This window comes from Mustela nigripes, chromosome 3 (assembly GCF_022355385.1).
Source record: "Mustela nigripes isolate SB6536 chromosome 3, MUSNIG.SB6536, whole genome shotgun sequence".
NCBI lineage: Eukaryota > Metazoa > Chordata > Mammalia > Carnivora > Mustelidae > Mustela > Mustela nigripes.
Genome location: NC_081559.1, coordinates 28,659,336 through 28,679,542, shown reverse-complemented (window position 1 = coordinate 28,679,542; position 20,207 = coordinate 28,659,336). Strand labels below are relative to the sequence as shown.

The following is a 20,207-nucleotide window of genomic DNA, read 5'->3' as shown; positions in this document are numbered from 1 at the left end:
AGTAAATAAAAAATAAAAATAAAAATATAGTCACAGAATAAAAAATTTAGGAGGATGGTTGCAATGGAAAGTTGAGAAGATATTTTAGAAAGTAGAACAAAAAAAGAAAAATAAATGGATAAATAGGAAAGAAAGATGATAAAATCTCAGTCTTGAAGGAGCCAGAGTTGGTCAGGGGGGAAGTAGGGAACCGTATTCCTGACTGAGACACATAAAGGCCAAGGAGTGACTAATGAGAATGAGGGATTACAAATCCTTGTGCTGTGGTTGAAATATCAGATTAGAGGGGGAAATGGGCGGAGACATGAGGCTGAATAGCCAGGTAGCTTTTGTGTTATTTTGAAACGTGTGCTTATAAACATTTAAAGACCTCGGTAAAAGTAGCCTTCAGGCTCACACCTTAGTATTTTTTCCATAAAGCCAAGGGCAGTATGATTTGGACCAATAGTTCTCAAGTGGGCGTGGCGGGGGGGGGCGGAGCGCAGTTTTGCCACCAGGGACCATCTGTGAGGGTGGAGGGGAATGGGGGGGAGGGGACTATTGGCATTTAAAGGACGCTTTTATCCATTCTGGATAAACAGGACAGTCCCTATCACCACTGACCAAGAATTATGGGCTCGTAAGGTCAATCAGTAGTACAGTCAATAGTTGAGAAACCCTGATTTAGATGAAATGTAAAATTGGAACCATTCTGAGTGAGTTCAAATCCCAGCCCCTTCAGTATTTATTTTACATAAAACAAGCATTTATTTTTACAGAAAAATGCTCAACATTTTAAAAAGTAGTTTCTGAACACTTTTGAAAGACATACACACAGGGTGCTTGGGTGGCTCAGTCGGTTAAGCACCTGCCTTTGGCTTGAGTCCTGATCCCATGGTCCTGGGATTGAGGCCCATGTCAGGCCCCATGTTGGACTCCCTGCACAGTGGGGAGTCTGCTTCTCCCTCTGTTCTTCTCCTCCCTCGACTTGCGCTCTCTCTCAAATAAATAAATAAATAAATAAAAGACACATATACACATAACTAAATGTAAAAAAGTAAGTTTAAAAATCATGGATATTAAATATACACTATTATGCTAATATAATTTATTAAAATATAAAATTAATACATTTCAGAATAAACACTAAACAGCAGTCCAAATTGAAATGTAGTGATAAATCATGGAAAATAAAATTATTTGCTCCTTTTAAAAATAGTGATCCCTTAAAGAAAATATATCAAGGTGTCACTGGTAAATTTTAAGTATATTTTGCGTGCAAATTTTTGGAGCTGCTGAAAAAGCACTTTCTGGTATGACACCACTCAAGAGAATGTGAGGAGATGAAGTTATAAATCTAACTTCAAATGCAGTTCTCTGACTTCCTTATTCAAATAATTTCATTTCTTGTTTGATAACTTTTTAAAAGTACAGTTGACACACAATGTTACATTAGTTGCAGGTGTACAACGTAGCGATTTCACAAGTGTATACATTTGACTGTGCTCACCACAAGTGTAAGGAGGAGATATTTTTGAGCCAATATTTTTGTTTCTTGAGATAGATGTGATGTTTTTCTTTTGATTTCTGGCAAGCTCTAGTTTTTGTTTCAAAAAACAAGCTTTTGATTCTAGCCATCTTCTTTAATTTTATTGAATACAGAATGAGATTCTGATGCAGAGACTCAATATTAATTTTAATATTGTCTTGTTCCTAATTCTACTCATTTTGTTTTGTTTTTATTTGACAGAGAGGGAAAGAGAGAGCACAAGAAGGCAGAGTGGCAGGCAGAGGGAGAGGGAGAAGCAGGCTTCCCGCTGAGCAGGACCTGAGCCAAAGGCAGACACCCAAGGACTGAGCCACCCAGGCACCCCAAGGTCTTTATTATTATTATTTTTTAATGTGTAGGTAATGTGTAGGTAAGCTTGGTATGGCAATTTTAAAATATATTCACAAATTCTTCATTACTTCTCCATTCACAAGTGGGAGCTGGACTCAGTGACTTGCTTCTAACAATTCAAGACAGCAGAGGTGATAGTGTGTGACTTTTGACACTAGGTTATACAAAAAAGCATGTGGCTTCCTTCTTGCTCTCTCTTGGATTACTTGCTCTAGGGAAGGTAGGTGTCTTGTGATCATACTCAACAGAAGAGGTTAGTGTGATAAGGAACAAGAAGTAATTGTGGTTTCTAGGCAACAGCTGCCTAAGGGCAGCAGATACCCTAGCCCCAGTCAAGCTTTCAGATGACTGCAGCCAGTGCACATCTTCAGGGCACCCTTGTAGGAAACTTTGAACCAGAACCACCCAGATACTCCCAGATCCTGATCCTCAGAAATAGTGTGAGATAATGTTTTACGCCACTAAGTTTTGGAGCACTTTGTTATGTGGAAATAGAAAATCAATACACTTGGTGTTGACACTTTTTATTGATCTATGACATACAAATGGAAATGTATACAGGTGACTGAATTTTCACAACACTCCTGTATAACCAGCAGTAATATCTTATTTCCTGAACAGGAAATAAGATATTACCACTCTCAAGAAGATCCCTCCAGGGATGCCTGGGTGGCTCAGTCAGTTAAACCATGGCCTTCAGCTCAGGTCATGACCCCAGGGTCCTAGGATTGAGACTTGCATGGGGCTCCTCACTCAGCGGGGAGCCTGCTTCTCCCTCTCTGTCTGCCTGTCACCCTGCCTGCTTATGCTCTCTCTCTCTCTGACAAATAAATAAATAAAATCTTAAAAAAAAAAAAAAAGAAGATCCCTCCAGTTGCTTCTCCCCCACCCCCAAGGGTAGCCACTATCTTGACTTCTAACAATATAAATGTACTTTATAAAAATGGAATCATATAGTATGACTTTATTTGAAAGAGAGAGAGAGTGCACAAGTGGGAGGAGCACAGGGAGAGGGGAGAGAATCTCAAGCAGACTCCTCGATAAGTCTGACCCCAACACAGGGCTCAATTCCACAACCCTGAGATCAGGACCTGAGTCAAAACCAAGGGTCAGACACTCAACCAACTGTGCCACTCAGATGCCCCATACATATATCTTATACTTTTTGTGTCTAGTTTCTTTTACTCAATATTTTATTTATGAGATCAACACATATTTTCGTGCTTAATTATAGTTCATTCATTCTATCTGGTTGTCTGAATATACAGCATTTATCCACTGAGTAACAAACTTCTGTGTGTTATAGTTATATGTATTCCTTCCTGACATTGTGCCGTTTCCTTTATCATTCTCTCTCTCTCTCTCTCTCCACACACACACACACACACACACACACACACACACACACACATCATACATTCACATACTCATTTATTCACATTTCTAAATCATTTGATATGATTTGCAGAGAACATAACTCTTCTCCTCTAAAATCTTTAGACTGTCTAACCTAAATATAAGGATATTCTCTTATATAAACAAAGGGAATGTCAAGAAGTTTGATCTTGATGCAATATTTTATGTAATATACAATCCATTTTCAAATTCTACCAGTTGCCCCAAGAGTGTCTTTTATAGTAACTTTTTTCTCCCACCTAGGATTCCAACCAAGACCATCTCTTGCATTTATTGTAATTTCTCTTTTGTCTCCTTTTTAATCTTGAACAGTTTCTTGGTTTTTCATTGTCTTGTATGAAGTGGACAATTTTGAAGGGGATCAACTCATTTTTCACACTTAAAAAAATACTCTGAGATTTCTTTTTAACTTTATCCCATTTCTGCGGAGCCACTTTTTTTTCTTTTTTTTCCAATCAAGCACTAATACATATAACTGGATTTTTGTTCAAAATATTTAGTTGAGTTTCAATAGTTTGGTCAAAATTGTTTTTGAAATAATATGATATCTTGATAAAATCACAAAGATCAAGTCAGTTGGGCAATCTTACTTTAAACTCAGAAAAGCCTTTAGCTCCAAAACAACAAATATGAACTTCTAAATCTAGGTCATTTTCATTGCCTTTGGCCTAGTCCAGGAACAAAGAGCTCGCAAGTCTATGTGAAGGTTACTTTAACTTAGCTACCATCTATGCTAGAAAAATAACAGACAAAGCCAAGGTATCTACTGGCAATGCGTCTGTACCAATCACCAAAATCGATTTACATTGGCTGCTTCCAAAGTTCAAACACTTTTGTTTAGGTCAACATACATTTATTGAGCATCTAGTATGTGCCAGGCACTGTGCTAGGCTCTGGGAATATTCAGATGACTAAAATATAGTCCCTGCCTTCAAGAATAAGCATTATAGGGTGCCTGGGTGGCTCAGTGAATTAAGCGTCTGCCTTCAGGTCGGGTCATGATCTCAGGGTCCTGAGATCAAGCCCCACATCAGGCTCTCTGCTCAGCAGGAAGCCTGCTTCCCCCTCTCTCTGCCTGCCTCTCTGCCTGCTTGTGATCTCTGTCTGTCAAATAAATAAATAAAATTTTTTTAAAAAATGAGAATAAGCATTTCAGTGGAAGTTATACATATACACATATACCTATATATCCTCTATACCACACTTGGATAGAGAAAATGAAGATTGCGTGTGATGCATGGAAAAACAGAAGTACACTGAGGTAACACTAGGAAAGCCAGTCTGATATGGGGGGGCAGGTGACCTGAGACATCAGGGGAGTCTTCGTAGGTGGAGTATGACCTAAAGTTCATACTAAAAGACAAGTGAAGTGTTTGCCAGAGGGATAAGGAGTGTGTTTGTGTGCAGAGCAGGGGTGGAGGAGGGCAGTACAACCCAGCAGAGGGAAGGACAAGCTGTTTGGAGTTTGATACTGTAGTGTAAAAAGCACGACAGGGCATACCCAGTGTTGGCCTCACTGAAATAAATTCCCTTCTCCTTCTCTTCTCCTTCTCCCTCAAGATTTTATTTATTTATTTATTTATTTGCCAGGAAGAACACAAGTAGAAGCAGCAGCAGGCGGAGGGAGAACAGGCTTCCTGCTGAGGAGGCCGCCAGATACGGGACTGGATCCCAGAACCCTGGGATCATGACATGAGCCGAAAGCAGATGCTTAACTGACTGAGCCATCCGGGTGCCCCCAAATAAATTCCCTTCTTGTTTTACCACCACCGCTGCTGCCACCCAAACAAAACAAAACAAAAAACAAAAAAGGCCAAGAGGGGGAAGGGGCATATCTCAGAGGTTTTTTTAACCGTACCAGAAAGCTTGAATGAAAGTTTGTAGAAGGAGAGCCTTTGATCAATATTAAATAGCAGAAAGGTCATCAAATTTGTATATTAAAATCATCTAGTCACATTTAGGGATATGAATTTCCATGGTGGATAGGAGTGTGAGCAGGGGGGTGACTGGGTGGCTCAGTCATTAAGCGTCTGCCTTCAGCTCAAGTCATGATCCCAGGGTCCTGGGATTAAGCCCCACATGTGGCTCCCTGCTCAGTGGGAAGCCTGCTTCTCCCTCTCCCACTCCCCCTGCTTGTATTCCCTCTCTCACTGTCTCTTTCTCTGTGTCAAATAAATAAACACAATCTTTAAAAAAAAAAAAAAAAAGAGTATGGAAAAGGAAATTGTCCTAGTATGTCAGGTAAGCGATGAGGAGGGTGTGACTCAGGGCTGTGGTACAAGTGACAGAATCAAGAAATAACTAGGACATCCAATTAGCTGCAACTGGTGATTGCATGTGGAATTAGGGAGAGAAGTAGCCCTTTGTGGTTGGGGGTGCCAGCAAGCAAGACGGAAAATAAAGAAGAAGCCTGTTTCGGGGAGTGGGGTGGCAGCGTGGAAAGAGTTTTCTATATGCGGGGAAGAAAGCACCCATGGGATGTTCAAGTGAGGTGCGTCATTGGGAGTTCCAGGCATGGAGTTGAGCTAAGGTGCAGAGGTCATCAGCACGGGAGTGGAAACTGAATGGGTGGACACGAGAAATTGCCCAGGCAGTGAGAAGCAAAATGAACCAGTGACACGCTCAGTGACCACCAACATTTAAGGAAGCAGGAGGAGGAAGTCCAAGGAAACTGAAGTCAGCCATTGAAAGCAAAGCCATATGGTGATAGTCCTTCCGTGATGAAATTAACAGTTAATCCTTGATCACATGTACATGTACTCTGTTCTGCAATAACCCTTGACCAGAAAAACAAAATCTGCCCAGCACTGCTACTAATTAAATTCTTTTTGAAGACTTCATTTCTGCCCTTTCAAGTCCTATAGATCACCCTTCAGAGTAGGAAGGCAGCTAATGTGACTCAGCTCAGCTCCCCCTTCTTGGAACCTTCTCTGTTCCCTCCACAGTTCCCCATTGGACCATGTTGAACCTTCATCTCTGATGATCCTTTTCTGAGCGCACTGTAATTTGTCAGCTTGTCCATGAGCCCAGCAAGCCATCCCTGGCAATATTCTAACCTGTGCAAGGCACGCTACATACAAGTATTACCTCTCTTGCTTCGGAAACGGGATTTCCAGTAATGCAGCCTAAAATTTAGTTTATGGCCAGCCACCTTACACCTTTAGCTGTCGGAATGTCTAGGTAACTAGAGCGCATGGCCCTTCCCTCCAGTGTAAATGTAACCTACTCCTTGCCCCAGCCTGTACTCTACAGGTGATTTTTGTTTAGCCTGAATTATAGGTTTCACATTTCTGCTCATTTTTCTTTCACTCATAGGAAAAGTTTTCTTGTCCCTTTCATCATGGGGCAGAAAATATCCAGGACACCTGTTAATGAAAAAAAAAAAAACTGTAGATAAACATGTAAGAACCATCAGACCAAGGTGAATGTCCAGATTTGACCCTCATGGAACTCTTAATCTATGATGAATGTTTTGATCCAACTGAGACTTCTGGCTTCATCTTCAGACTGTAAGTTTAAGAAGGAGATGGGTTAAAGGTGAGACATGTGGCAGCCAGTTGGTTCTATTTTTCTTCAATTTCCTATTTGTGGACTAAAACTGTTTTCCTATTCCCTTCTGAAACCTCCAGATGATTAAAAGTTCATGTTCCTTAGAGGCAGAGGACAGGGCCTCAGTCAACTCTAACAGATGATCTCCCAGGCAAAGGTGAAATAAGAGAGAAGGAAAATGTCTCCACACACTTAGGAGAGACACGGCATATAAGTCAACCCCCAAAGTCAGGCAGCAAGACAGTCCCTCCAGCTGAAGGCAGAAGAGGCCCTCTGCTCAGGTCAGGGTTTTCTCTAATATTGTTCTTCCCCACAAAGAGCAAGGACTGCTAAGTTCACTCTATGAAGCTGAGATAGTAGATTGGATCTCTATGGCTCCCAAGTCCTTGGACATCTTCCCATTTGTGCCTTTTCAACTGACAGGGGCTTCCTGTTCCAGCACAACTGCTGGAGCCAAACTGCTTGACGTCTAGATCCTGACTCCATTACTTACTAGGACTGTGGCCTTCAGGAAGTTAACTCATCTGTAAAATGGAGTTACAAATAGTACGTATCTCAAGATTATGAGGGAAAACATGACTTACTAAATATAAATCACTGGGCTGCCTGGGTGGCTCAGTCGGTTAAGTGTCCAACTCTTGGTTTCAGCTCAGGTCATGGTCGGAGGGTCCTGAGATACAGCCGTCAGACTCTGCGCTCAGAACAGTGGGCCTGAGATTCTTTCCTCCGCCCCCTGTCCCTGCAGCCCCCCACCCCCTCCCCCTGCAGCTCCGCCATCCTAGCGCACTCTTAAAAAAAAAACAAAAAAAACAAAAACCCCACAAAACGTCAATCAGAAGAGTGCTGAGCACATATTATGCCTTCAGTTAGTGTAAGATACTATTCCTTCAGTGTACCTCAGCCTCAAATCAGCTTTGATATGGGCATTAGGTCCTACGTGTTTGGGTCCCCAGGACAGACAAATCATGCCAAGGGAGCGAATCGGTAACACATGGATGGGTAAGGACTTCTGAGGACGTTGTAGGCAGGCTTGTAAAGAACTGTTGCAGCCTTCAATTTCTACCGACTGGGAAGACGAGGCAGTTTCCTCCTGCATATACTTTATTCACACATGCTAAATCTCACTAAACGTATCACACTGTTAGGGAAGAGGACTAGGGGCAAGTTCAGGCTGTTGGGGGAATGCTTGCTTCTGGCCTTTTTTTGCACCAAGGTAAGTCTGTCACCAGGAGCAAGGGGGTTGGGGACACCGGGAGCAGTGAGGAGGGGGGGAACAGAGCAGTGTGGGAGGCAGCTCCCAGTGAGGGAGGGAGGGAAGCAGGTAGGCAGGCAGGCAGGCAGCAGTTCTAGCCAATCAACACTTTATTTTTCCAGTCAACACCCACACAGATGTTACTGTCCACCTCCTGACCCTAACAGGGGGTCCTGTCACACTGGGACCATCTGTGGCCCCCAGAGAGCAGTCTCTTTATTCCTTCCTAGGATAGTAGGAAAGCCCTTTGTCCCAACAGGACAGAGCTCCTGCTCACTAACGCAGCACTGGCACACATGCTGTAGGACTCCTGCTCTCCCCCCTCATCAGGGAAGGCCATGTTGAACTAGGACACCGGCGCAGCGGAGCTGACATGGGTGACAGTGGCCTAAGCGCATCACCACTGGCCTGACCCACCACCCCAGTGTTAGTCTGTACCACCCAGACAGGGGCCTCCCAAAAGCTTAGCCACGGCCTGCTGGGAAGGAGGAGCTGGCCAAGAGTGGGGATTGAGCTGCTGAGGACAGGACACAGCCAGGAAATAAAGCAGAGGGAAACATGGGACAGGAGAGAATGATAAAGTGCCCAAACTAAACCACCAGTGGGACACGAGGACAGAGCAGCACAGGTCCCTGAGGATAGGAGGAAAAAAGAAAGGGACAGACCACCAGGGCTTGAAGCATAGTGGAATGAGAAGAGAGATGAGGCAGGGAGGCAAGTGCAGGCTGTGGGAAGGACTTCCCTAGCCCTGTTCACATCCACTAACCCAAGTGTAAAATTATTTACAAACTTAAAACCAGTCCCAGGCACGGGCACCATACCAGGCCTGGGACAGCAGGCAGGCAGGCAGGCAGGCAGGCAGAGGGTGGACTGGCTACCATCTGACAGCCAGCTTCCCCACACATGACCTCTCCCTAGAGCAGGGAAGAGGAAACAGTGACGCCCCTAGCCAGGAAACCCTACTGTGCCTGCAACTCCTTCCCCCACGGCTCATGGCTCTGCCACGGCCTGAGCCTCTTGGTCTGACTGTACCAGAGAAAGGGTGTCCGGCCCTAGGGATGCAGGGGGCGGAGCATCAGGGGCCTCTGAGGGTGTCTCTGGCCCCAAGCCCAGCTCAGCATTCAGCTGTTCCAGCTCCCCCTGATCCAGCAATTCGAAGTCCTCAGTGGTGAGTGCCTCCTCTTCCTCAGGGGCAGGAAGGGGCTGGGGCAAGTCCTGGGGAAGAGGTGGGAGCACTGAGGGGGAGGGGACCGGGTCACTTTCAGCAAGGCAAAGTAAGGGTGACAGGGTGCTCGGTGCAGTGGTGAGGTCACCACTCACTGCCTCCGGGCTCAGTGTCTCCACCGGTCCTCCAGGGGAGAGCTTCGCCCCATCTGTGGGAGAGCCCGCCCCATTGAAGTGCGTGTTCACAAAGTGAAGGGGGGATGAGAGCCGAAGCAAGGTTTCCTCGGCTACTACATCTTCCTCCTCCTCCTCCGAGTCCAGACCTTGCCTTGAGAGGGCCTGAGGGAGCCCCAGCAGGTCTTCAGCAGGAGGGGCTGGCTCTGTCTCCTCTCCTTCCCCCAGCTCCCGGCTTAGGGCCTCCTCTGGCTCACTCGGCAGGCTCTGCTGGTCCAAATCTGTGCCAGACACAAAGGGTCAGGAATGGGTGGATGGGCCTGCTGTTCTGAACCATCCCAAAAGGCAATTAGCTCAAGGAGGAGACTCAGGACATGGAATACTGGACCAGGCCTTGGATCTTAAAGTCTTTCAGAAGCTTTAAGTCACATTAGAGGATCAGTTCCCAGAAAAAAAACATTTATGGGGGTGACAACCAGAGAGCACAGCCAATAACCACAACAAAGAACAGGAAGATTGGAAGGGCAAAGGGCTTCTCATACCCTCGGAGACATCAGTTAGCTGTGGAGTTGTGGCCCGGGATACAGAGAAGCCACCACTCTCCAAGATAGAAGCCTCCTCGTCTGACAGCTCTGAGTCTGTAATGGCCAAAGCCAATGCTGTTTTCTTCACATCCACCTGCAGGAGAACCCGAATGACACAACAGGTGAGAAGATAAAAGACAGAATTTTTCAAAAGCACCACCCCCCACTGACTCCCACCCCCTTGAGGAGAAGCTGCTCCAATGCAGATTCTCCTCCAACCTTCTATTTGATATCCCATCTCCCTTGGACCTCACCACCGGGGAGAAGCCGGCCAGTTCCGCTTCACTTTCGCTCTCTGTCTCTGCCAGCGGCTCATCACCTCCGGGGGGTGCGTTCTTCCCCTGCCGCTCTAGAGAAACAAGAACAGCAGGTCAGTGACCAAGCAGAGACAGTGGTGGGGGATGAACACAGCCCAGAAACTGGAAAGTAAGTTCCAGGACATTTCATGAGCCATGCCCCCAACGCCCCCCTTGCAGGACCCCTCCTGGGTATGGGAGCCCCTTACTCTTCTTATCGTGTTTGTGATGCAGGGCGTCAGCTTCTGCCTTCATGCTATAGTCCAACTGCATGAGCAGGGGCTCCAGGCGGGTGTACATCCTCTGGATCAGCTCATGATAAACCACCAGGGGCCACAACAGGATGCTCAGCACTAGGGGGCAGAGGGTTCACTCAGAGCTCCTGAAGTCTATTTCATAAGGGCCCCATTTAATCGGTTCCCAAAAAGAAAAGGCTGAAGGCTTTCGGGAGGCTGTACCAACCTCCTCCCTCCACATCTACTACTCTCCTCCCCAGACTACTCTTGCGCTATTACTAACACACCAGCACCCCCTGGAGATCTCCGTAAATGGATAACCAAACAGAGAGAGAGCACCACCCTCCCTTAGAGTCAGTCAGTCTCTTTGATTCAGTCCAGTAAGAGAGGAGAAGAGGGCTTCAAGAAAGGCAGGGGTTAAACCCTACTTACAGATAATGTAGGAAATCATAATCCCCGGAACATAGTGTCCCAGCACAGCCAGCACAGCACAGCCAGAACAAACTCGAGCACAGAACTGCAGAGAAGAGCAGAGGGTCTAAAAGGAATATGCCCCACTTATCTGGGCAAGAAACTGCTGCTCAGCTGATAGAAGGAGGGGTGTATGCCTTCTCAGGATGCAGGCATCCAGTCTAGTCAAGAGGATGCCGAAGACCACCAGTTCAAGAAGTTTACACTAGACATCACCAAACACCTATAATGCAAACTGTTCTGCCCTGACCAGAAACAGTGTAAGCACATCAAACACGTCTTCCCTGAAATGAGACTACTTCTGCACCAAGCCACCACCGGGGAAGGCTGCCTCAGAAAGGCTCCAGCCCTCTTCCTTCAGTGTCTAGCCAGAGATTTCACATTACCCCTCCCCGCCTCCCACCCGCCTCTATTTCCCCACAGTGCAGGAAACTGTTCTAGGGCGTGGAGCTTACCTGAGCTGGATTCTGCCTCTTGTACTGCAGCAGCTCCTGCAGGTGAATCTGGAAGGTGAGCCAGCTCTCAGCCAGGTATCTGCACAACTCGGGCACACTCAGCAGGTGCGGCCGGGCGCCTGACCCCGCACCCTCACTGGGGAGACATGACATGACCCCTGGAGGCCTCAGACACCAGCTTCCTAGGCACTCAAATCCCTCTGAGAATGCCAATGAGTTCTTCACTCTGAACGAGCGGACAACCCCACCTCCCAAAGGGAGGCTGTTCTATCTTGGGGAAGCAAAACCAAGAGTTTCCAACCCTCTGCCCCGTAAAGGAGCAGGTACCCAAACACATAAACAGGAACCCAGGACCAAACTTGTCGCCGGTCCATTTGCTACACTGGGGTCTGTGCCTGCAGAAGCTGCTGTGCACCGTGGTGACACTGGCACCAAAGCAAGATAAGGTTTGGGTATTTGTCTTTAAGAGGTGGCCTGCACTCACCTGTCAGAGTGTGGCTCCTCTGGAGATGATGCTATAAAGAGAGGAAGGAACTAGTTGAGTGGTAGGGCTCTGGGAGACACTCCCCGGGGCAGGAATAGCTGCCCCTACTCTATATACCCAGAGCACTTTCTTCAGATGGCAGTTGCAGAAAAATTGCATCGTTATGGTTGTTTGTACTTATATATCTGTTTCCTTTTTATTTTTTTTTAAGGATTTTTAAAAAAAGACTTTATTTATTTATTTGACAGACACAGATCACAAGTAGGCAGAGAGGCAGGCAGAGCGAGAGAGGAGGAAGCAGGCTCCCTGCTGAGCAGAGAGCCCGATGCGGGGCTTGATCCCAGGACCCTGAGATCATGACCTGAGCCGAAGGCAGAGGTTTAACCCACAGCCACCCAGGCGCCCGTTTCTTTCTTTAAACTCCATTCTTCTCTTCAAATATTTTATTTTTAAGTAACCTTTATATTCAACATGGGGCCCAAACTTAAAACCCCAAGATCAAGAGTCCCACGCTCTACCAACTGAGCCAATCAAGCACTCCAAACTTCACTCTTTCCAAACACGTTTTATTCATGTTTACATCCCAAGCAGCTCACACAGCCCGACATCTAATTGCTCCTAGAACACCTATTTAGTAGACCCACGGATAACAATAACAAAACAGAACCTAATACTCCTGTGATCCCCAAAACACGCAAAACTCTACCACAAACATAACAGTATTGACTCATTCAGTCTTCACCTCCTTGCTTAGTATATTTTATCCTCCTTGTTTCATAAAAGAGAAAACTGTTAACAGAAACAGTCTGAGGTTAACAGAAATTGAGTGATTCTTACAAGATCACATGCATGGCAAATGGCAGAACAAGCAACAAAACCCAGGTAATGTGGCTCTACAGTCCACACTCTTTAACTACTACACTCACTTAACACTGATTTTAGAGGGAAGAGGGAAATTCTCCATTTCGGGACTGGGGAAGTGGTGGTGCCTGGGAGCTGACTGCCTGCTGTCCATTTTCCCTCCCCTTTCAGCCCACCCAGCGGGGTCAGGCACAAAGCAAGTGCACGACGGGGCTTGCTGAATGAAGTTAACACTCACCTGAGATGTCAGGGAAGAAGCGAGGCTGCCAGAGATCCAGCAGAAAATAGGCCAAAAGTGAGACGCTGAGTAGGAAGAAGGGCCGGAGGGACGACGAAGACAGCAACCTTAGGAAGAAACAGGCACCTCGGCGGTGAGTGGGTGAGAGACTCCCGCATCCATCGCCAAAGGTGGAAAAGCGCCCACTGATGGGGGAACGCGAACCTCCAGGCCTAACTCGAAACCCGAGATAGAGGACTGGGGCAACCCCGACGGACAACAGCCGGGGGAAGGGGGTCATTCCACCGGGGCAGGTGTCAACCCTGGGACCGTGAATGGTGCCCCGGGCCCCTCCCGCCCCCGCTCGCCCGCGCTGCCCGGCCCCGCCCCCTCCTCCTCCGCGGCCGTTACCAGAAGAGGCCGTTGAGAGCGGCCGCTGTGACCAGGCTGTGCAGCGGTTTCTCCCACACCAGCAGCCGCTGCGCTGCCGCCAGCACCGCCTCCCAGCCGCGGAGCCGCAGCCACAGCGTCGTGGCCAGGCGGCCCACCGCCTCGGCCGTGGCCGCCTCCTCCTCCGCCTCGCCGGTGGCCTCTCCCATGCCTAGGCTCAGACCCAGGCCCAGGCCGAGGCTCAGGCCCAACCCCGGGCCTCCACCCGCGCCGGTGTTACCACCGCCACCGCCGCTCGCCATGGCCCCGTCGCAGCCGCCGCCCGAGCCCGCGAGGAGCCAGGGCTGCGCGGCCGCCGCCGGGGGCGCGTCAGGCGGAAGGGGGCGCACGCCGCGGAGAGCGCAGCCGAGGCCGCCAAGGCCCGTCACGTGACGGCGGACGGCGGAGCCCGTCACGTGACGCACCCTAACCGCCGGGATAGGGCGGCCCGCGCCTGCGCGCTGGAGGTTATCCGGGCGCCTGCTTCTGCGCGGGTGCGTGTTGTGGCTGCTGGAGTCGGGAGTCTCCGTCTGGTTTTAAGGCACCCTCGTCCGTGGGGCCCGAAGGACTTTATCTCCGCGTTTCCGCACTGTGGCCCGTTTTCTTCTCCCTGTATAGGCAGGCGCCTAGGGAGTCGATACTCCCGATGTGATGCCGACCGAAGGGGCAGGAAGTGGGCTTCCAAATGCCTAGTGTCGCGGGTGGGATCTGCTTCTGCTCGGGAAGGGCGGCGGCTGTCCCATTACTCAGCCCTTGATTTACTGGTCCTCCCAGTTCCCTCCCCTCAGCGGATAAACAAACACCGGCGCGTGACTCGACCGACTCAAAAACAGCTTCACCTACTTCAAAAACTTGTTTCCTCCTCATCGCCTTCTGTAAACTTTACTGCTAGCGCGTATTGGAACTCTTTCCAATCCCTTGCTCAAACAGGAGATCGGGGTTGCGGGGTGAGTTTAAAAATAGAATCCTGTTTAGATGTTTATTTGAGGGAGCATAATACCATTTATTGAGGCTCACAACGTACCAGGTGCTTTATGATCCCTTGTGATCATTTAATTTCTGCAGTAACCCCACAAAAAACGTAATTGGGTGTAGAATTCAAGCTAGTGAAAGGAAGGTATACAGCAAAGTTTCTCTGCCACCTTGACCACAGTGCACCCACTGTTTTTTTCTGTATTCTTTCCGATGTTTTGTATGTACATTGTTCTGAGTGTGTATATTTTTCAAAACACTCAGCAGCTACTCATCCTGCATTTTGGTTTTATTCACATTAATTATCTGCATTGCTACGAAAGGGTCATTCGGGCTTGTTCATCCTCGCATGGTTCTCCGGGAATTGTTCCTATTACCCAGACGAGGACACGCTGGGGCTTAGCTCTGGGACTCGCCCGGGCTCGGGGCGACCAGGAGGAAGGCGAGCCCGGCTCGTCCGTGGAGGTCGGGGCTGGCGGCTGGGCCCAGCGTGGGGGCAGGAAGTGCCGGGCGCTGAGTCTCCCGCGACACCCCTGCGGCTAGTAAACGCGAGACCGACGCGCGGCGCGGTATTCTAGCTGCACACGCCTGGCAGCCGGGTCTACTCCGCACTGGGTAAGGTGAGCGCCCCGAGTCCCCCAGGCCCGCAACCGGAGCCCGGATCTCGGAGCCGGGAGCCCCGCCCGGGGCGGAACAGGAAGAGGCGCCCGCCAGCCCGGCCCCGCCTGCCGCCGCCGGCGCGAGGACCGGGGGCTGCGCTGGCCAAGGGCGGCGTTCTGCGCTGGGGAGGACGGCGGGCAGGCGAGGGCTCGGCGGCTCCCTCACCACGCGTCCCCTTCCACGTTCGTAGGGCGGCGAGTGGCGGCGCGATGGACCTGGCCGGGCTCCTGCTGGACGAAGAAGGCACCTTCTCCCTCACCGGCTTCCAGGACTTCACGGTGAGAGGGCGGCCCGCCCCCTCCGCGGCCTGTCGGTACTTGAGCTCGGACCCCGGGCGCTCGCCTGGGTACCCGTGTGGGGCTGCCACCTCGCCTGACCGCTGGGTCCGGAAGCCAGGCGGCAGCCGCTCGAGCCTTGCCTACTCGAGGCCCGGGCTCCTTGGGCCCCGAGGGAGAGCGCGGGGTAGAGGAATGGAGATAGGGTTAGCCAGCCGGGGACCTGCACGGAGTACCTCTCCTGCGGAGCAGTCAGTGGCGGAGGATTCCTGCCCTCCCCTCTGCCATTTGTGATAGGCTGCCCTTGGCATATAACCCGGACAACGGGGCGGGTTAGGGCGTGGGCCCCGCTAGCAGTGGGGTGAGCCTGCTGCCCCGCACCCCATTTCACCCTGAGCCAGGATCTCTATTGTTGCCTTGCCTGGCTTTCACGCTCCAGCACCTGCCGTTTCAGTTCCTCCCCGGGCACCAGAAACTGAGTGCTCGGATCCGAAGGAGACTGTACTATGGCTGGGACTGGGAAGCTGACTGCAGCTTGGAGGAACTCTCCAGCCCCGTGGCAGGTTAGTGTTGCGTGATTGGACAAGTGAGAAGCCTGAAGATGGGGTTGTCAGCAGTCACCAAAATGGGCAGGTGTGTACCCCATGAGCTACACCGTGTGGCCACTGCTAACTTACTGGTACCTGTTATAAGGACTGGCTTTCCAGTCACATTTTTTTCAGTCTAGATGAGTAGAAAACAGTGCTGTCTTACAAATTTATATCATTCTTGATTTGTATATGAGACACACATATGTATCCCAAATTCACAGGGTGTTTATTTCTCAAATGAGTGGGGCAAAAGACAAATCTAGGTGATTTCTTCATGTGATCCAGAAATAAGCCTCCTTGCTGGAAGGAGCTGAAATTCAAATGTAGAATGGGCCTTTTGTCTCAGCGAGCATTTGGTCTATGTTGTTACTGTGGTCCTGTCTCTGAGGCTCAGATCATACAGATCAGACTTTTCTGCTGATAGCAGTGGAAACTGGGTGTGTTGGGAGGCAGGGTGGTAAGGGAGGAGTTGTTTTCCTACTCTGGCTTCCTTCTGCCTCCTGCAGACATTGCTGTGGAACTGCTCCAGAAGGCGGCCCCCAGCCCAATTCGCCGACTCCAGAAGAAATACGTAGCTCATGTGTCCCGGTGAGCCTAGAATTGAGGGGGACAGGATGAGAGTGTTTGGGCCTTAAAGAGAGGGAAAAGGTTATGTCTAAAGAGAAGATGTAAAGACCCAGGGATGCGCATCCTGAGTGGTGAGAGTGGAAAGACTGTTCGGGTTAATTAGGGATCTTTTCCATCACGCAGGGAGGCGTGCATCTCCCCATGTGCTATGATGCTTGCCCTGGTGTACATTGAGCGGCTTCGGCACCGAAACCCCGACTACCTACAGCACGTGTCATCTTCTGACTTGTTTCTGATCTCCATGGTAGGACGCCCCCTCCCCTTCATCTCCCTGGTGAGCTGGGAGCTGGGCGCCAGCTCTTCCCACTCCACTTCTGGTTCCTTTGCAGATGGTGGCCAGTAAGTACCTCTATGACGAAGGGGAGGAGGAGGAGGTATTCAACGATGAATGGGGAGCTGCAGGGGGTGTGGCTGTGCCCACTCTCAACGCCCTGGAGCGGGGCTTCCTGAGTGCCATGGTGAGTGGCCATTCTGTCCTCACTCAGTTCCTCTGAGCTCATCTTATGTTCCTTTCATCCTCTGCTTTTCTCTGTCAGTGTTCTGTAGTTTCTTTGTTTCTCTTTTTGCCTCTTCTCCTTGTGTCTTTCCTTATTAGTGGCTTCCCTTCCCACCCTTCTGGACCAGCCACAGCCTTTGGAGGTTCCTGGCATGGTGAGGCCAAAAATGGAGCAGCCGCCGCCCCCCAGTTCCTCAGGCCCTACATGTTACATTCTGAGTCAGAGCTTATCTCATGGGGTTCTGATTATTTGTATCCAGACTTCTTCTGCCTCCTGACTCTGAGCTACCTACAGCCCAATCTTAGGATTATTTTCTCTCTTTTCCCTTAATGGAGGATGTTCTGTGAAACCAGATAATGTGGTGTTAAATGAGTTAATATATAAAAGCTCTCGGAACAGTGTAGCACATGGGAAGTGCCAAGTCAGTGTCTGTGGGAGCAGTGCTTGTAGCTGGTGCCGTGGTCCTGGTTGTTAAGTGACAGTGGCTCATCGCTGAAGCTTGCTTGGTGCCCTTGTCTTCCTCCCTGTAGGACTGGCGTCTCTACACTGACCCTCGGGAGATCTTTGAGGTGCTGAGCTGGCTGGAGAGCTGGTAGGTTCTAGAGTTGGGCAGAGGGGCTCAAGGGATTTGAGGGGTTAGACCTCAATCTTAAGTCGACGGTGGGGGTGGTCTGTGTAACTGGAGGGGGAGGGGGGAGACAGGAAAGAGAAGTGCCCAAGGTAGTGGTTTGTACACCTGTCTGCCCTCTTTGTAATCACCTTGGGAATGATGGGAGGCGCTTATTTAAAATACAGATCTCAGTATCGTGCTCAGCTCCTGGATCGACAGGTAGGCTAGGAATGTGCACGTGTAACAGGTTGCCCTGTGTGTCCTGGTGGCTGCCCAGGGGAATGAGGCCACCACCGAGGGCTGTGGAAGGGGTGTAGATGCCCTCTGTCTTCCTCCCCTGCCCACAGTGTGGCTGCGCAGCAGGGGCGGCGGCGGGGCTGGTACACCTACACAGACCTGTGTGTGCTGCTGGAGCAGCCGGCCTGGCAGTTGGCCCTGGGCTCCCTCTGCCAGCGCCTGGCAAAGGTGAGGAGGGTTGGGAAGGACAGGGGCCGGGTGTAGGCTGGTGTGTAGGGCGGGATGAGCAAGTGCCGAAGGCCTCAGGAGATGGGGTTTGAGAGTAGATGGTGAAAGAGAGCTCTGACTTGAGCAGACAAACTAAGGGGTGGGCGCGTTAAAGACAGAGCGGGTTTTGGGGGAAGGGTGTTTGGGTACTGACTCTTCTTACTTTCCCGCAGCTGTCCTGCCTGTTGGCCATGGCGTATGTGAGCAGTGTGGCCTTGGCAGTGGCCTCAGTGGCCGTAATTCACCAGTCCTTAGGCCTGTCCTGCAGCCCTTCACCAGGCCCTCCAGATCTTGGATTGGCCTCCAGGAGCCTCTTGGAACCCTGCACACCTTCTTCCGTGCCGCAGTGCTTGCCATGTCCTATTAACATCTCCAGTGGCCAAGAAGGTGACGCAGGGCTGCGTTCACTGTGGGGCAGTCTCCTGACCTCACTGACTCCTCCATCAGTGCCTCCCCCAGACCCGCCTTCCCCTCCCACTCTTCTCCAGAATTGTCCCCTTTGCCGGAAGCTGCAGAGAGACTCCCCAAGCTGCCATGCCTGCCACCACGTGAACCGTACAGTTCCCACTGGGCCCCCCAAAGCTGGGTACCACTCCCATGGCCTGGCTCCACCCTGGCCCTGGAGCCCAGTACCCCCGCTGCTCCCTCAGCCCCAGCAGTGTTCCCTCTTCAGTGTCATGGAACTAGCCCGTCTCAAGTCTTTCATTTTCCCAGGCTAGGCAGGCCTCCAGGGAATACATTAAGAGGATCTGGGAGTCCTTGAGAACCTGGAGGGGCAAAGCTTGATTTAGATCCTCTCCGCCTCTCTGGGTCCTCAGCTGGTCCCTGTCCTTCTAGGTGATGAAGCTTAAGGGGTTGTGGGGCAGAAAGACTGAAGGTCGCTCACTCTCCTAGACCTCAGCGGCTGGCTGTTTGCCCAGGGTGGTGAGGGTACCAGGGGAAGCTTTGGCTTGGTGACCAGGGCCATGTCACAACCAGCCAGAGAAGCCCCCATCTTTCTACCTCCCTGGGTTCTAGACTTGCTGTTGAGTTCTCTAGGAAGGAAGGGGAAAGTGGGGTGAGGGACGGAGGGGATGTTGACTGGCGGCCTGTGTGATGTCCCTGAAGCAGGAGAGCCAGGGACAGATAGGGCCAAGGTGGGATCTGCCAAGGGAAGGCAGGGGGAGGTGGGAAACCCTCTCCACACCCATCTCCTGGATGTGGCCTAAAGGAACCAGGGACTACTGACATCTTCAGCCTCACCCTTTTGTCTTCCAGCCTCTTCTTACTACTTTGCTCCTGGCCTTCACTCTCTTCCCGTTCTTCTTCTGGGTGTTCTTTTCACAGGCCACTCTGGCCACTGCTTTGTATCTGGGTTTTTCACGCTTTTGTAGAACTGAGGTTTCAATAAACAGTGTCAGTTGCATGGCCTGGATTCTTAATTCTACGGCAGCCCTGGAAGAATCCCTCCTCCCCCCACCCCATATCTGGATTCTGAGCTTTTCTACTTCCTGAGCCCGTCATCTTGCAATTCATTCTTCCAGAAACCCATTTTAGAACTTACCTGTTTGAGAGACGCCTGGGTGGCTCAGTGGGTTGGCAGTCTACTCTTGGTCTGGCTAGGGTCATGACCTCAGGTTTATGAGATTGAGCCCCACATCGGGCTCCATGCTCAGTGGGGAATCTGCTTGATATTCTCTCTCCCTCTACTTCTGCCCTCCCCTGACTCAAATGTGTGTGCCTGCGTGCTCGCTCTCTCTCTCCCAAATAAATCTTAAAAAAGGGGGAGTGCCTGGGTGGCTCAGTGGGTTAAAGCCTCTGCCTTCTGCTCAGGTCATGATCCCAGAGTCCTGGGATCGAGCCCCACATTGGGCTCTCTGCTCCGTGGGGAGCCTGCTTCCTCCTCTCTCTCTGCCTGCCTCTCTGCCTACTTGTGATCTCTGTCAAATAAATAAATAAAAATCTTTAAAAAAACAACAAACTTCCTTGTTATTCAATGATATAGACTCCCATTTCAAAATTAACC

At 50.1% G+C, this 20,207-nt stretch overlaps 2 protein-coding genes across 3 annotated transcripts; one reads left to right on the top strand and one right to left on the bottom strand.

Annotated features, from left to right (window-relative positions):
* Positions 1 to 8,188: 8,188 nt before the first annotated feature.
* RETREG2 (reticulophagy regulator family member 2) lies at positions 8,189 to 13,793 on the bottom strand. The gene is made up of 9 exons (XM_059393504.1): positions 13,450 to 13,793; positions 13,060 to 13,166; positions 11,961 to 11,991; positions 11,477 to 11,612; positions 10,983 to 11,067; positions 10,524 to 10,667; positions 10,273 to 10,367; positions 9,977 to 10,112; positions 8,189 to 9,715 (listed from the first exon to the last, which is right to left on the bottom strand). Exons 1-9 carry the CDS (start codon positions 13,728 to 13,730, stop codon positions 9,087 to 9,089), a joined length of 1,644 nt encoding a protein of 547 aa, XP_059249487.1. The 5' UTR covers positions 13,731 to 13,793; the 3' UTR covers positions 8,189 to 9,086.
* Positions 13,794 to 13,967: 174 nt separating this feature from the next.
* On the top strand, positions 13,968 to 19,607 carry CNPPD1 (cyclin Pas1/PHO80 domain containing 1). Of its 2 annotated transcripts, none has more exons than XM_059393506.1 (9): positions 13,968 to 14,414; positions 15,290 to 15,377; positions 15,829 to 15,937; positions 16,471 to 16,552; positions 16,715 to 16,835; positions 16,921 to 17,049; positions 17,619 to 17,680; positions 18,046 to 18,163; positions 18,376 to 19,607. In XM_059393506.1, exons 2-9 carry the CDS (start codon positions 15,309 to 15,311, stop codon positions 18,919 to 18,921), a joined length of 1,236 nt encoding a protein of 411 aa, XP_059249489.1. In that variant the 5' UTR covers positions 13,968 to 14,414; positions 15,290 to 15,308; the 3' UTR covers positions 18,922 to 19,607. The 2 variants fall into 2 exon arrangements, with proteins under 2 accessions (XP_059249489.1, XP_059249490.1); XM_059393507.1 differs by lacking the exon at positions 13,968 to 14,414 and adding an exon at positions 14,803 to 15,059.
* The last annotated feature ends 600 nt before the right edge of the window (positions 19,608 to 20,207 follow it).

What these genes read in the sequence shown, in the direction of transcription:
- RETREG2 (XM_059393504.1), bottom strand. Translation starts at nt 13,730, where the DNA reads ATGGCGAGCGGCGGTGGCGGTGGTAACACCGGCGCGGGTGGAGGCCCG. An exon ending in TATGATTTCCTACATTATCT is followed by an intron (nt 10,668 to 10,982) that starts GTAAGTAGGGTT and finishes TCTGCCCCCTAG; the next exon opens with TGCTGAGCATCCTGTTGTGG. An exon ending in TCACAAACACGATAAGAAGA is followed by an intron (nt 10,368 to 10,523) that starts GTAAGGGGCTCC and finishes TTGTTTCTCTAG; the next exon opens with AGCGGCAGGGGAAGAACGCA.
- CNPPD1 (XM_059393506.1), top strand. Translation starts at nt 15,309, where the DNA reads ATGGACCTGGCCGGGCTCCTGCTGGACGAAGAAGGCACCTTCTCCCTC. An exon ending in GGGGCTTCCTGAGTGCCATG is followed by an intron (nt 17,050 to 17,618) that starts GTGAGTGGCCAT and finishes TCCTCCCTGTAG; the next exon opens with GACTGGCGTCTCTACACTGA. An exon ending in TCTGCCAGCGCCTGGCAAAG is followed by an intron (nt 18,164 to 18,375) that starts GTGAGGAGGGTT and finishes ACTTTCCCGCAG; the next exon opens with CTGTCCTGCCTGTTGGCCAT.